The 15,468-nt window shown below is 44.7% G+C and overlaps 1 protein-coding gene across 1 annotated transcript; it reads right to left on the reverse strand.

Annotated features, from left to right (window-relative positions):
* Positions 1 to 9,828: 9,828 nt before the first annotated feature.
* LOC136474960 (transmembrane emp24 domain-containing protein p24delta3-like) lies at positions 9,829 to 12,476 on the reverse strand. The gene is made up of 5 exons (XM_066472520.1): positions 12,136 to 12,476; position 12,043; positions 10,653 to 10,862; positions 10,466 to 10,542; positions 9,829 to 10,127 (listed from the first exon to the last, which is right to left on the reverse strand). Exons 1-5 carry the CDS (start codon positions 12,324 to 12,326, stop codon positions 9,983 to 9,985), a joined length of 624 nt encoding a protein of 207 aa, XP_066328617.1. The 5' UTR covers positions 12,327 to 12,476; the 3' UTR covers positions 9,829 to 9,982.
* Positions 12,477 to 15,468: the final 2,992 nt, after the last annotated feature.

Here is a 15,468-nt window from a genome sequence, read left to right on the forward strand (position 1 = left end):
CTCGGCCTGCTCACCCTCCTAAGTCTGCTATGCTGGCTGGGGCTGCTGCTGTGAAGCCCTCTGAGGCTGACCCTCATCAATAGTATAATGCTGTCCTGCAATAGTGACAGTCCTAGGTGGACTACCAAGAAGGCGCTCAACTCGCCCTATCCTAGCCCTTGCTTCCGATGAAAGCGGCGGATCTGCAATCACAACCCCACTACGAGCACCTCCTCTCTCGGCACGCTCTGTGGCCTCTGCAACTGCTGCTGCTCGAGCTGTCTCTACATCTAGGTACTTCCTCTTCTTAGATGCAATCTTCTTTGTTGCCTTGCCTTTTGGATCTGCAGACAAGCGAGGCGAGGGCCTCCGATCATCATCTCCAGGACCACCTCCAACATTCTTGGTGCGAGCCATCTGATCTGACAAGAGAAACTGCCGCTGACAAGATCAACTGTCCACTGACACTTTTGAGGCTTGGCCTCGATCCATACTTGTGAGCTTGGCCCTGAGTTGACTGACAACTGCACATGACACCTCAACGGCACCGACTCGCTGTACGATGGAATAGATAGATATACAAATAAATACGATAAATCTAATAGATGCGAAACCCTATGAGAGCAAGCAATGTAGGTACGAAATTGAATCGACTGGCTTGCTACCTGATGAACCGACGATCCGAAGAAAAGATAAGCGACACGCGAGGAACCACCGAATCTAGGGTTAGGGTTGGCGGTGAGCAATGAATCGACGGCCCAGCGCTGGACGACAGAGGATCAGCTTTGGACCACGGCGGCTCAGGCCACGGCTCAGGAGAAGCACAGCGCAGGTTAGGGCGAGACCACGACGGTGCTGGAACGGAGGCGCGCGGGTGGAGCTTGTGCTGGCGTGGGGAGGAGCTGTGCGGGCGCGGCGAGCATCGGCGGCGGCGGCGAGGGCAGAGGCGAACGTAGGTGAGCAGTGAATGCGGTGGTGAATCCGATGGCTCGGCGATGCTGCGGCGTTGCGTGGAGGCGAGATGCGGTTTAGGTCAAAACACAATTGATTTTATGGTGGCCCCCACGAATCAGAATAGGAAACGGGAAAAGAGACCTGATGCCACACGATTCCTATTGACCGGACGCTCTGGTGGTAGCGACCGGACGCTACCACCCAGCGTCCGGTCGATTCTAGTAAGGTCCAAAACCCCTGGAATCACGACCGGACGCGTCCGGTGGACACCGACCGGACGCAGCCAGAGTCTGGTCAACTCAGCCTGATTCTTCTCCAAACGACCGGACGCTGAGACGTCTTCTGATCGGACACAGAAAAGCATAGTCCGGTCACTCCTTCGCAGCAAGTTCACCTCCTGTGAACTGACCGGACGCTGGACATCAGAGTCCGGTGCAGCGTCCGGTCACTCTTTTCCAGCAAATCTTCAATGATCCTTCGCACTGCCTGTTCCCAATCAAGTCCCAACTTGAATAAGATCCAAATAAACACCAATTGGGACTGATGTGAGTGACATCTCTCAAACCCTCAAGTTTTTCGAAATATTTTGCCTTAGGCTATAATTTTTTTATAAAAGTAGGCAATAAAAGGGCAAATGGAACAAAATGACAAAACAACATTCATGCATATGCAATACTTGTAAGTAAATCTAGTTGCTTGTCAAGTTTGATCCAAGGTTAAGCTTCTTCACACGCTTTCCGGCGGTTATCTTAACCATGTTAGACAAGCCCTATATGCATTACCAAAAATTAAACATGTTGTATATTACAATGAATGCAAGGAACAACACAAGCTCATCTTTTAGTGAAGTTACTAAAATCAAGTACATTGAGCTCATTCCGCAATCTACAAAATGTTGCCTCATCTAGCGGTTTAGTGAAGATATCCGCTAATTGATCCTCGGTCCTTACACCTTCTAGTGATATATCTTTTTTAGCAACATGATCTCTAAGAAAGTGATGGCGGATATCTATGTGTTTGGTGCGAGAGTGTTGAACCGGATTATTTGCAAGTTTTACCGCACTTTCATTGTCGCACAAAAGAGGTACTTTCTCTAGAACTACACCATAGTCTAGCAAAGTTTGTTTCATGTAAAGTATTTGTACACAACAAGCACCCACGGCGATGTATTCCGCTTCGACGGTGGACAAAGCCACACTATTTTGTTTCTTGAAGGACCAAGACACAAGTGATCTACCAAGCAAATGGCACCCTCCGGATGTGCTTTTTCTATCAACTTTGCATCCGGCATAATCCGAATCGGAATAGCCAATTAATTCAAATATAGCTCCTTTGGGATACCAAAAGCCAATGCTTGGTGTGTGCTTAAGATACCTAAGGATTCTTTTTACGGCAATTAAATGTGTTTCCATAGGATTAGCTTGAAATCTAGCACACATACACACACTAAACATGATGTCGGGCCTAGATGTGGTCAAATATAACAAGCTACCAATCATAGAATGGTACATATACACACTAAACATGATGTCGGGCCTAGATGCGGTCAAATATAACAAGCTACCAATCATAGAATGGTAGAGAGTTTGATCAACCATGTTACCTCCCTCATCTAGGTCGAGATGTCCATTGGTTGGCATTGGTGTCTTGATTGGCTTACATTCATCCATCTTGAATCTCTTGAGAAGATCTTTAGTATATTTCTCTTGAGAGATAAAGATCCCTTCTCTCATTTGCTTGACTTGAAAACCAAGAAAGAATGTAAGCTCACCAATCATGGACATCTCGAATTCCTTCGACATCAATTCACCAAATTCTTTGCAAGAATCTTTATTTGATGATCCAAAGATGATATCATCAACATATACTTGACAAATGAAGATATGCCCATCAAGCTTCTTGGTGAATAGTGTGGTGTCGACCTTTCCAATGGTGAAGCCCTTCTCAATGAGGAAGTCCCGAAGGCGCTCATACCAAGCTCTTGGGGCTTGCTTAAGCCCATATAATGCCTGGGACAACCTATAAACATGATTAGGATATCTAGGGTCTTCAAACCCAGGAGGTTGATCAACATAGACTAGTTCATTAATAAAGCTATTTAAAAATGCACTTTTCACATCCATTTAATATAATTTCATTTCATGATACGATGCATATGCAAGAAGGATACGAATGGCTTCTAGCCTTGCAACTAGTGCAAAGGTCTCTCCAAAATCCAAACCTTCAACTTGAGAGAACCCATTTGCAACTAGTCTTACCTTGTTCCTCACAACAACACCTTAATCATCTTGCTTGTTTCGGAACACCCACTTTGTTCCAATGACTCTTGCACCTTTAGGTCGCTCTTCAAGAGTCCAAACTTCATTGCGGGTGAAGTTGTTCAACTCTTCATGCATGGCATTTATCCAATCTGAATCTTTAAGAGCTTCTTCTACCTTAGTAGGCTCATAGCAAGAGACAAAAGAGTGATGAGCAATAAATGAAGCAAGTTTTTGTGAGCGTGTCATCACTCCCTTTGATGGACTCCCTATGATGAGATCTTGTGGATGATCTTGTAGTAGAGGTGTGTTTCTTCTATTGACCACTTGAGGAGGAGGTTGTGGAGCATCAACATCTTGTGCTTGTACCACCATTTGCTCATGTGAGACATGAGTATCTTCATTTTTTACTCTCCCATCTTTTTCACCATCTTATGGCATATTTGATGAAGAAGGTGGATCAATCACTTGTACATCATCTTCATCATCTTTAGGCTTGATGTCTCCAACCGAAATGTTCTTCATGGCCTCCCTCAATGGTTCATCACCTACATCATCAAGATTCTTATGAGCTCCTTGGGAGCCGTTAGATTCATCAAATTCCACATCATATGTTTCTTCAACTAAGCCGGTGGCATGATTAAATACTCTATATGCTTTGGACTTTGATGAGTAACCAACAAGAAAACCAATATCACAACGTCTTTGGAACTTCCCTAGGTGTTGCCGCTTCTTGTAGATGTAGCATTTGCAACCAAACATCCTAAAGAAGGAGACGCCCGGCTTCTTCCCATTGAACAACTCATAAGGTGTCTTGCCAAGGAACTTTTGAAGGAATAGGCGGTTGGATGCATAGCATGCGGTGTTGATTGCTTCCGCCCTTAGAGCTTTGAGGGTGTTGTACTCATCAAGCATGGTTCTTGCAAGAGTGATCAAAGTCCAATTTTTCCTCTCAACTACACCATTTTGTTGAGGAGTGTATGTTGCGGAGACTTCATGTTTGATTCCAACTTCATCACAATATGCTTCAATGTTTGTGTTGTCAAACTCTTTGCCATTATCACTTCTAATCTTCTTGATCTTCACTTCAAATTTATTTTGAGCTCTTTTGGCAAACTTCTTGAAGCAAGATGCAACTCCAGATTTGTCATGAAGGAAGAATACCTATGTATACCTTGAATAATCATCAACTATCACAAGACAATAAAGATTTGCTCCCAAACTCTTGTATGTTGTTGGTCCAAATAAATCCATGTGAAGGAGTTTTAGCACTCTTGTGGTTGACATAAAAGCTTTGGTAGGATGAGTATTAGCAACTTGCTTGCCGGCTTGACATGCACTACAAAGCTTGTCCTTCTCGAACTTCACATCCTTCAACCCTCTCACCAAATCATTCTTCATAAGCTTCTTGAGTGAGCTCATCCCAACATGAGCAAGTCTTCTATGCCATAGCCACCCAAGTATTGTTTTGGTGAATATGCAAGTCTTCGAGTTTGCATCTTCGGAGGTGAAGTCCACTAGATATAAGTTGTATCCAAATCCTTGGAATATCACTTGATCATCATCCTTCTTGGATACAACAACATCCTTCTCGGTAAACAAGCATTGGAAGCCAAGATCACACAATTGTCCAACGGATAGTAAGTTGAAGCTCAATGAAGCAACATATAGTACATTGGAGATGGAATGATCATTTGATATTGCCACTTTGCCCAATCCTTTAACCTTGCCCTTTGAGTTATCTCCAAATATAATTCTCTCTTGTCCATCTACTTCTTCATCAAGTGAGGTGAACATACGAGGATCACCGGTCATATGTTGTGTGCAACCACTATCAATAACCCAATGACTTCCATCGGTCTTGTAGTTCACCTACACACAAGAGATTCAAGTTTTAGGAACCCAAACTTGTTGAGGGCCCTTCACCTTCTCAACAAGTGACTTAGCAACCCAAATCTTCTTAGGCCTATTCTTGTTAGGAGATCCTAAGAACATGACTTTCATCTTTCCACTAGAATCCTTTCTAAGCATGTAGTGAACATTGAAGGCAAAGGGTCTAGCATGCTTGGGCAAGGGTTGTGGTGGTGGAGTTTGGCACTCATGAGCAAAGTGGCCTTCTTGTCCACACTCAAAGTATCTCTTTGGCTTTGGCTTTGGCTTTGATTGTTGTTGTTGAACTTGAGCTTTCTTCTTCTCTATATTTGCCATATATCCAATGCCACTTCTATCCATCTTCATGACGGTGTTCATTAGTAGCTCACTTTGGAGATACTTTCCTCTTGTGAATTTGCTCAATCCAATCTTAAGATGCTCTCTTTCCAACTTGAGCTTCTTGTTCTCTTCCTTGAGTGCATCACTACTTTTATCTTCCTTGGGAGCAACATGGTTTCTCTCTTCCTTGAGTTTCTTATTTTCTTCTTTTAGCTTCTCATTCTTAAGAATCAAGTCACCATCATGATCAAGAGTTTCTAGTACAATGGTGTTGTGGCTTTTGATTTCTTCAAGGTCTTTCTTGAGCTTTGCATTGTCATTCTTGAGCTTGACAAACTCATCATAATCATCGGCCTCAACCACTTGCTTGCCCTTGCTACTAGAACCTTGCTCAATGCTCTCAATGATCAAGTCATCACATGATGTAGCTATATCAATCTTAACAACATGGTTAGTAGCATCATGTGGCTCATTGGATAGGAATTCTTGAGCAATAACAAGAGTATCATGATTAATCTTAAGAGTGGTATATTCATCTTTTAGCTTGTTATGGCTAGTGATGAGCTCATTGTGTGTCCTCTCAAGTTTATCATGTTTATCTTTAAGCTCTTTCTTACAAGATTTGAGCTCCTTGAGTTTGGATGATATAGCACCATTTGCTTCTTTAAGCTCAACATTAGCCTTTTCCATTGCATCACATTTTGCTAAAAGTGAATCATTCTTAGCATCTAGCTTTTCATTTTTAGCTCTTCCCTTTCTAATGATCTTAGTGTATTGTCTTAGTATTTTAACAAGATCATCATAAGAAGGTGATTCATCATCACTATCACTATCACTATCATCATCACTAGCATGTTCATCATCACTACTATCATCATCATTTGATACCTTGCGTTCACCCTTGGCCATAAGGTATAGGTGTGTAGAGGATGATGGCGATGGTGGCGGTGAAGATGAGAGATCAATAGCTATGGCGGCCACCTTCTCATTGTCACTATCATCATCGGATGGGGACATTTGAGTAAGTCCAAGCCCATTGACTTCCTCTACAGGAATATTCAAACGTGAATATATTTCATTAGCATATTCTTTAGGAAGCATTTCAAAAGAGTTGAGCTTTTTCATGACAAGATGATAGCGTTCCTCACGCTCACTCTTTGTTCCCTCATGGAGCGCACAAACGTCCGACCATAGTGCATGAGCGTCTTTGTGGTTCCTTACACGGTTGAACACATCTTTGCAAAGGCCTCTAAAGATGGTGTTGCGAGCCTTTGCATTCCATTTTTCATAGTTCACTTCATCGCCTTGAAGTTGTGCGGGATTCCTAGGTCTTGGGAAGCCATGTGAGGCGGCTCTAAGTATTCCAACGTCTAGAGCTTCTAGGTACGCCTCCATGCGAATTTTCCAATATGGAAAATCATCCCCCTCGAAGATAGGTGGAGGTCCATTCATGTGAGACATCTTGCTCTAAGCGATTAAGCTTAAAAATGTGAGCACGAGGCTCTGATACCAATTGAAAGGATCAAGATGCCCAAGAGAGGGGGGGGGGTGAATTGGGCTAATTCTAAATTTCTTCGCAATAAACAAGTCCTATGGTTAGCCCAATTAACCCCTTGTGCCTAGAGAAGTATTTCTATTAATCTAACGCACAAAAGTTTAGCAACCTAGTTCCAATCCTACTCTAGCATGGCAATTCTAGGAATGTAAATGACAAGAATTGAATTGCTCAAAGTAAATGCTCAAAGTAAAGAGAGGAGAGAAAACACGGCGATGTTTTTCCAAGGTATCAGAGAGTCACCACTCCCCACTAGTCCTCGTTGGAGCACCCGTGCAAGGGTGTAGCTCCCCCTTGATCCGCGCAAGGATCAAGTGCTCTCTACGGGTTGATTCTTTGACACTCCGTCGCGGTGAATCACCCACAACCGCTCACAACTTGAGTTGGGTCATCCACAAGCTCTGTTGGATGATCACCAAGCTCCCAATCACCACCAAGCCATCTAGGTGATGGCGATCACCAAGAGTAACAAGCACGAACTCTCACTTGACCACGATAAGAATAATGAGAACGGTGGATGCACACTTTGCTACTCTTGCTTCACTAATGAGGCTATTCTCTTGGATTCTTAAATCTCAATCATCTCACTAGGACCTTGCTCTTCTTGGCACTCACAAACGTGTTTCTCAGCTGTTGGAATGAGCAAAAGTCACTCCACACACGAGTGGAGCTTCTATTTATAACGCAGCCTGAAAAACGAACCGTTATGTGCCTCTGCGGGATGTCCGAATGCTCTGGTCATGTTGACCGGACGCTCCGGTCAGTTCAACCTGCACACCAGTGTTTAAGTGTTGACTGGACGCTGGCAAGGTCTGGTCACCACTGACCGGATGTGTTCGGTCGCAAATATCCCTCACTGGAACCTTACTGTACTCGACCGAACGCTGGATCCTCAGGGTCCGGTCAGTATTGACTGGACGCGTCCGGTCACAGATTCACTCTTCTGTAACCTTACTGGAGTCGACCGGACGTAGGCTTTCAGCGTCCGGTCACTTAACCTCTCAGCATCCGGTCACACCAGACGCAATCTCCTCGGTCAAATGAACTGACCGGACCCTGCGGCCAGCATCCGGTCACACCGAAGCCAGCGTCCGGTCAGTATTTGACCCTCCATTCACTTCCAACTTTCGATCATACGTGAATGAAGTTTGCTCCATAGGATCATAGGGCTGTTGTGGAGCTACCTAGTGCTAGTTTCAACAAGTGTGCACCACACCTAACTCACTAGACTCATCTAGGTCAAGCTACCCATCCATACCCCCCTTAATAGTACGGCCAAAGGAAAAAACAAAGTCCTAAACTACTCTAAGTGTCTCTCCAACTCCAATCGACACTTAGAACTAGTCATCCTTAACCTTGTCGTCCATCCTTTGAAAACCGAAACGATTTCCATCGTAGGGGCATGACGTCTATGATTGCCCAATCGATCTCCATTACCATGACCTAACTTAATTGCCTCTACAAAACACATGTTAGTCATAGTAATCTTGTATTGTCATTAATCACTGAAACCCAATAAGGGGCCTAGATGCTTTCACTGGCAAAGAACCCCATTTTCCATGAACGGAGTAAGCACATCCGGGTGAGGTACCACTTCATCCGAGGTTGTTTGGAGGAAGGGAGCATCAAGGCAAGCTACATCAACACCAAGGACCAGCTTGCGGATCTGCTTACCAAGCCTCTTGGGAGGATCAAGTTCCTTGAGCTCTGCTCCAGGACCGGGATGGTTCAACTTTCCCACAAGACGACGCACAAGGCTTAGGGGGAGAATGATGGGATAAGTCTCTGTGTTGGCTGGTCTTTATGAGGCTGCAGCATATGGTCCTTGTGGCTGCATTGGCTACATGGTGGTCTTGCTGCTCAAGGACAATATCAAGGACATCATCCTTGACTGGCTAGGACAACATCTTAGCATCTAGGACATCATCTTAGCATCTAGGACAACATCTATTTTAGCATCTTGGCATATGCTTGGCTGGCTAGCAGCCTATAAATATGTATCACCAACCCCTCAGGTTGGCATGTCATTTGTGTGAGAAATAAACCAGAAAATTACTCCAACTCCTAATGTCATCCTCTCTCGATGAGAGTAAGAATTCTGCTACTACCAAGAGTAAGAATTCAGCGACTAACAAAGGGCAGCCGGGCAGGGCCAATACCCCCCTCCCCCCTTTCTGTTTATGATGTAATATATATTTTTTGCCCTTCTCCAAAAAATATTGTTTTATGGCTTCCATTTATTTTTGTGCTACTGTAAGGCTTTGTTTGGATGTTGTTGGATTTACTTTAATACACATGTGTTGGGGTGAAATTACATCTCAATCCACCCCAACCCATGTGGATTGATACGAATCCGACTACATCAAACCTAAGTGATGCACAAACTAAGGACAGTGCGAGCGTGCATCAAGTTGTGATGACTGATGGGCAAGAACGAGGGATTGAGCGAGATGCTTACAATGCAACTACCTACTCGTGAGTTCTTTAGACAATTAGACCAGTGGTCGCCACATCACAAGATTCACGACGCTGTACAAATTCCCAAGAGGCGCTAAGAAATCAGCTCGCTTGCTAGTTTCACACCTGTGCTTTGTAATTGTACACCTCATAGGCAGCACGGTTCAGTAACTATAATACGGATAATACTATGATGTAACCAGTACAAGACTTGTTCCTTTACTAAGATATTTAGACCGTAACAATCGAGGGGGTAGCATCGATAAGACCGATTGGAAGGCAACAAGGACCTATGTATCCACAATTTTGCTGCCAAGGTGACTTCACAGTCTGATTCCACAACATGCCTTGATGGAATATCCCCTGGTCATACTTATATGCAAGTGCTGACGCCTAAATATAAGTAGAATTTTCCTGAAATATAGATATTCTATTCAACCATAGTTAAACTACATACAGTACAAGTTGCCCATCGGTCACCACTGGTGTGAAATGTTCTAAGTAAGGCAAAATTGTCCTTTCCAAGGTGAACAACATTTGAACCACAGTGCAACATCAAACAGAGAATCTAAATGAGCTTCTTCTTTCTGAAGAACCCTTGAAGATGCCACACTTGCAAAACCGATACCGCAATGCAGACCCATAGTGCCAGAGTACTGAACCAGACAACCCTTGCATTTGTTGCCTCACTCACAGTTCGCATCTCTGCTTCCCTGCATGGGCAGATCAAAGCAATTATTAGCAATCCCGCTACAAAAAATCATGTAGGGCAATAAATCTCTGGGCTTCCCATCTCATACGTCATCACACATAGTCAAAGAACACTGAAGCTAGTCAATTCACTAGTAAAGATCTTCCAAACAAAAGTGAACCAACCCCTCTGCTGCACAGCAGATTGGAAGTCTGAAAAACAACACAACTGATCTTCCCTGGACACAACCACCTACAATACATACAAGCTAACTTTTGTTTTGGAATAGAAAAGACTCAATTGGCAAAACACATTTAACTACAAAAGATGTTCCATAGACTGGTGGAATAGATGACTTGCCTTTCTTTGAGGTATATCAAGTTCTGATGAATGGCCTGTACTGCCACTTCAAGTTTCCAAAGCTCTAGTTCTACACCCTGCAGAAAAAGAGAGAGGTAGTATTCAATTAACAAACACCAAATATTGCATTGAATTTGAGCTCATGACACTTGGAACTGTAGCTCGGTACAACAATTCACATTCCAACCTCAATTTTTTCCTTCTTAGCAATAGCATCCCAATCTTTTGTTGCAATCCCAATCTTCCAGTCAAGATTCACAGATACTCCTGATCCTTTCTCTGCACTATCTATCCAGAAGCATGCAAGGTAGTTTCCAGCTTCTGCGGTTGTGAATGCAAATTGACCAACTGTAGCATTCTCACTGTGATGCAAGGTGTTCTCATATGGTGAAGTAACCTGCACAGAGCATTGGACTTTATCAAATAATCATAGGAAATAGTTTTCACTGTATTAGCAACTCATACTGTATGTTTTCAACCAACATAATAATCAAATTTGCAAACTCGATCAGAATGATCTGGCATTTGCTCCTCTACTGCAAAGGTTCAACTCTGAAATATATTTGTAATTGAAACCATGTCATTCATATGTCCAAATGAATGTAGGCGCTGCTCGACGTAACAAAACATGTATTCAGAACCTAGATGTTGCATTGGTGATGTACATTAAATCTGAGGTAAGAAATGAAGTTGATTCTTAACTATGTATGATGGGGGATTACATAGCAAAGATAAGTCTATCAACTTTTCCAATTTACAAGATCTACAGTAAAAGTTTCTTATGATTCATTTGTTCCTGTTACCTTAGCCTTTTATGAAGGCAACGTTAAAACAGTAGACCTAAATGGTGTTTAGAATATTGAAAGATTTTTAAAAAGTTGAGCTGTGAGCTCTCACTGGCTCACTTCAGTGCCCTAACTTATTTCAATTCACCCACTATTTTGATACTACATCTTATTCCATCATGCGGGGACGATTTGATTATGATTCTACCATTTACTTCTTAACCTCGTGGAACTTTTAAGTAGTTCACTGGAAGATAAATTGGCAAATCCCATAAGATGCATAGCCTAGTATTCTGTGATTCTATCCCAACTCATGGGTGACATCCTAGGTGGAACCACCATTACTTAAATAGAAGGAACCAGCATGGTTTGAGAACCACCTGTGTCATGAACTGATTCATAAAATCTCGTCAAAGCATCAGGCCAACATTCAGATTCAGATTTTGTACAGTCTCCTAATGCTCTGGTGTCACCATATTGCTCCATAATAACAGTTCTCAATAGAATGCTAGAGCATATAGAACAACATTTCCTCATTATTTAGTACTCCTATTTACCCCGAATAACAGGTCAGAAGACATTAAGAATATACTCTTATAATACCATGAATACACTCGAGAGAGGCACTAATTTCTGCCTTTATCAAGCACCAAATCACCCCAAGGCAGTTCAGTAACTTCAATTAACCCAATAAATTTGTGGTATCCGCCAGCCACAGCACCCAAAAAAAAATCAAACCCTTTACACTGCTCAGCTCCATTTATAATACCCAAAAGTACCATAGGATTAAACTCTATCGCCCAGACTAATCGCTAATCGGAATGCATATCAAGGCTCGCAGCACTGAATCAGCGGAAGGAGAACACAATCGCGGGAAGCGATAACTTGACGGCAATGGTGGGATGCGAGTAGGGGTGGGACTCGAACATGATGGAATAGTCGGCGAGCACCACCACGTTGGACTGGATCTCCTTAGACATGCACTTGGTCCCTGACTGTGGCACGTCCAGCCACACCGCCTCCGCGTGGAGCGACGCGACGACAAGCGCCACCGCAAAGGCCTGCGCCACCGCCATCTTGGCCGTCGTCCTAGGGATCTCCGCCTCGAGGGATCGGGCAGGAGGGGAAGGATGCCTGTCAGGTACTCAGGTGGAGAGGAGTATGGCGTCGGCAGATGAGACGACGGCTGAGGAAGTCGGGTAGCATTTTGGAGTACAAGGGGTGCCCGTGACGTGGTCCTCTCGCGATGGGTCAGGTGTGTATGATGAGTGGGCCCGCAATGACGTGTCAATGCTCGCTGTTTGCAATATGAAAACATGTAATCAAATTATTTCCCGTCACAATGGGACAAATAACTTGTTATACTATATCAGTTCCTGAATAAATTAATTTCTAGAATTATTCTAAGTCAAACTCTTTTTATGTTTAACTAGATTTATAGAAAAAATACAAATATCTATGATATTAAATAAGTATATTTATGATATTAAATAAAGTTTATGTTGTATGTAATGATACTAATTTGGTGTCATAGGCCCTGTTCGTTTCTCTTATAATCCGTACTTTTCAGCTTGTTTTTTTAGCCGGAACAGTGTTTTTTCTCTCACAACAAATTAGCCGAAACAATGTTTCAGCTTGTTTTTTCAGCGAAGCGAATGGGGCCATAAATCTTGGCATTCTTTCTATATAAATTCAATCATTTTTAAAAATTTTAACTTCAGACAACTCTAAGAGTTCATTTGGTCAAGAACATAGGGACATCTGAACCAAGCCTAGTCAAAGTTAATGGACTTTCTATTTTAGATTTAATTTGCTTGTCTTAACATCATTTTAGTTAAATCAATTTCAAGGCCTATAATAAATGATTGGTGTAATAAAGGATTAATGTTGCATGGAAAAATGACTAGAGGTTTTCTTTGTACACGTGCTGTAAGGTTAACAAAGATGGAAGGCGAGCCACACGCGTAATAAGCCTAGACGCACCCAAGCTCGGCCATCTAGGACACGACATGATGAGTGGTGCGGTGCAGCGAGGGTTTGTATCTCCAAATTGTAAATGAAGCCATGTTGGAGGGGAGGATAGAATCTATTTTTGTTGACCCACGGATTGAGGATGGAAGAAGGTAGGTGTGTGTCGGTACAGAAAGTGACCAACTAGTGAATATTTATAGTTTTGCTATACGTTGTGATCGGAGGTGGCCTAGCACTCAATGACACAGGATTTATACTTGTTCAGGCAACGTGCCCTACATCCAGTCGGGGTCGGTCGGTGACTTTATTCCTGAGCTCAGGTGCTCGAAGTTTGCAGTGGGGTTACAAACGAGAAGGAGAAGGATGGGGTGTACAAGAGTACCGGTCGGCTCCGGTCGGGAGGGCCGAGAGTGACAAGAACTTCGCTATGAGCTAAGTGTTCAAGCGGGTGCTTGAGGTCCGAACCTGGCGGTTCTGTGGTTGTGAGCTATCGATCTAAGGAACTCTGATCTACTGGAATCGGTCCTCCCTGTTGGAGGGAGTGCATTCCCTTTTATAGATGAATGGAATGGCTTTACAGGTGAGAGGGAGAGGGTACGGATGCTTTTAAGCCTTGTTGCCCACACTGATGAGGATTGGATAATGGTAGGCGCCCACAACACTGTTGATGTCACTGTAGAATATCAGGTGCACGTAGGAGGTTGCGTTGTCTTCTTCAGGAAGGGTTGACGTCGGTACCTGCAAAATACTGTTGGATGCCTAGAGGCATGTGAGGAGTCTCACCATGTTTACCGGGTATGGTGAATCCCGGCGCCTACAACACTATTGATGCCTAGAGGCATGTGAGAGGCTTTTTGCCGTACAGGAGTCCAACGGCGCCTACAATACTATAGGGATAAATGTCGGCACCTACAATACTGTTTGTGTCAGGGTGGTTGTGGAACACTGTTCCCATAGGTGTACAGGGTATGGTCCCTGTACCATGGTTTGACTCGCGTGATGCTTTCTCCGTTCGTCCCTGGTCCCTTCTAAGCGGGCGTCCCTGGTCGGATGGCCCCAGTCAGCTTTGGTTGTGCCGGTCGGAGAAGAGCGGCGAGCAGGGTTCTTACATACCCCGGTCGGAGAGACGCGGGGTCAGAGTCGGAAGTAGGGCTCGGGATAGGCCTTTCGATCGGAGAGGCCATCCGGAGGCGGCTGGAGCCTGAATCGAGCGCTCCGGTCGGATAGGTGGGCCGAAGTAGCTGACGAGCGGGCGTTGCTCTTCTTATGCCAGGCCTTTCGGTCAGTTGCTGGACTGCCCCTTTGCCCTGTTGTTTTTAGACTCTCGAGTCGAGCCTTGGCATAGAAGCCGGTCCCCGAGGGACCCTGGGTTTATGAACCCGACAGGAGCCCCCGAGCCCCTAGGTGATTCGGGCAGAATCGTCCGGGGGATTTTTGTCTTGCCGGCGGGTGTAGCCCCCGAGCCCCTGGGCGGTTCGGGCAGAACCGTCTGGGGGGTGTTGTTTCAGCGGGCGTGTGTGTGCGTGTTTTTAGTCTGAGACGGAATTTTGTCAACCAAGGCGTCGTTGTGCAGCCGAGGCGTTTTTAGGCGCAAAGATTAGATTGAGACAGAACTTACTGATCCCGGCGTCGATGCGTGCCGTGGATTGGGCGAGGAAGTTAGTTTGGATGCGAGAGAGCTTACTGATCCTGGTGTCGATGCATGCCGTGGGATCGGGTGAGGGAGTTAGTTTGGTCGTGAGAGAGCTCACTGATCCTGGCGTCGATGCGCGCCGTGGGATTAGGTGAGGGAGTTAGTTCAGACAAACCCTGGTTTCGATGCGCGCCGTGGTTTTGAAATAGTTAGTTTAGGGGACGGACGAGACTGAGCCCGTGGGTCCTGGTGTCGATGCGCACTGTGGGACCGGGTAGGTCAGAGTCGTGGATCCTTGGCCTCGGCGCAGCCTGGGCAGCCGAGGTAGTTAGTTCAGTTAGTTTTCACGCGAGTTCGGAGTCACGGTCTCTGGATTTTTGGAGCGTAGTCGGAAGTGAAGCCGTTACGCGAGTTTGGAGTCGCGGTCCCTGGATTTTTGGAGCACAGTCGGAAGTGAAGCCGTATGGAGCCGAAGCGTAGTTAGTTGGTTAAAGATCGGACGAGGTGGTGCTCTTGGATCCTGGCATCGGTGCGCGCCGTGGGACCGGGCGAGTCGAAGTCGTGGATCTAGCGAGTTCGGGGTCGCTGTCCTTGGCATTTATCTTGAGCCCCCG

Source organism: Miscanthus floridulus, chromosome 8 (genome assembly GCF_019320115.1).
Source record: "Miscanthus floridulus cultivar M001 chromosome 8, ASM1932011v1, whole genome shotgun sequence".
Classification (NCBI taxonomy): domain Eukaryota; kingdom Viridiplantae; phylum Streptophyta; class Magnoliopsida; order Poales; family Poaceae; genus Miscanthus; species Miscanthus floridulus.

What these genes read in the sequence shown, in the direction of transcription:
- LOC136474960 (XM_066472520.1), bottom strand. Translation starts at nt 12,326, where the DNA reads ATGGCGGTGGCGCAGGCCTTTGCGGTGGCGCTTGTCGTCGCGTCGCTC. An exon ending in CTAAGAAGGAAAAAATTGAG is followed by an intron (nt 10,543 to 10,652) that starts GTTGGAATGTGA and finishes CTTTTTCTGCAG; the next exon opens with GGTGTAGAACTAGAGCTTTG. An exon ending in TTGATATACCTCAAAGAAAG is followed by an intron (nt 10,128 to 10,465) that starts GCAAGTCATCTA and finishes CTGCCCATGCAG; the next exon opens with GGAAGCAGAGATGCGAACTG.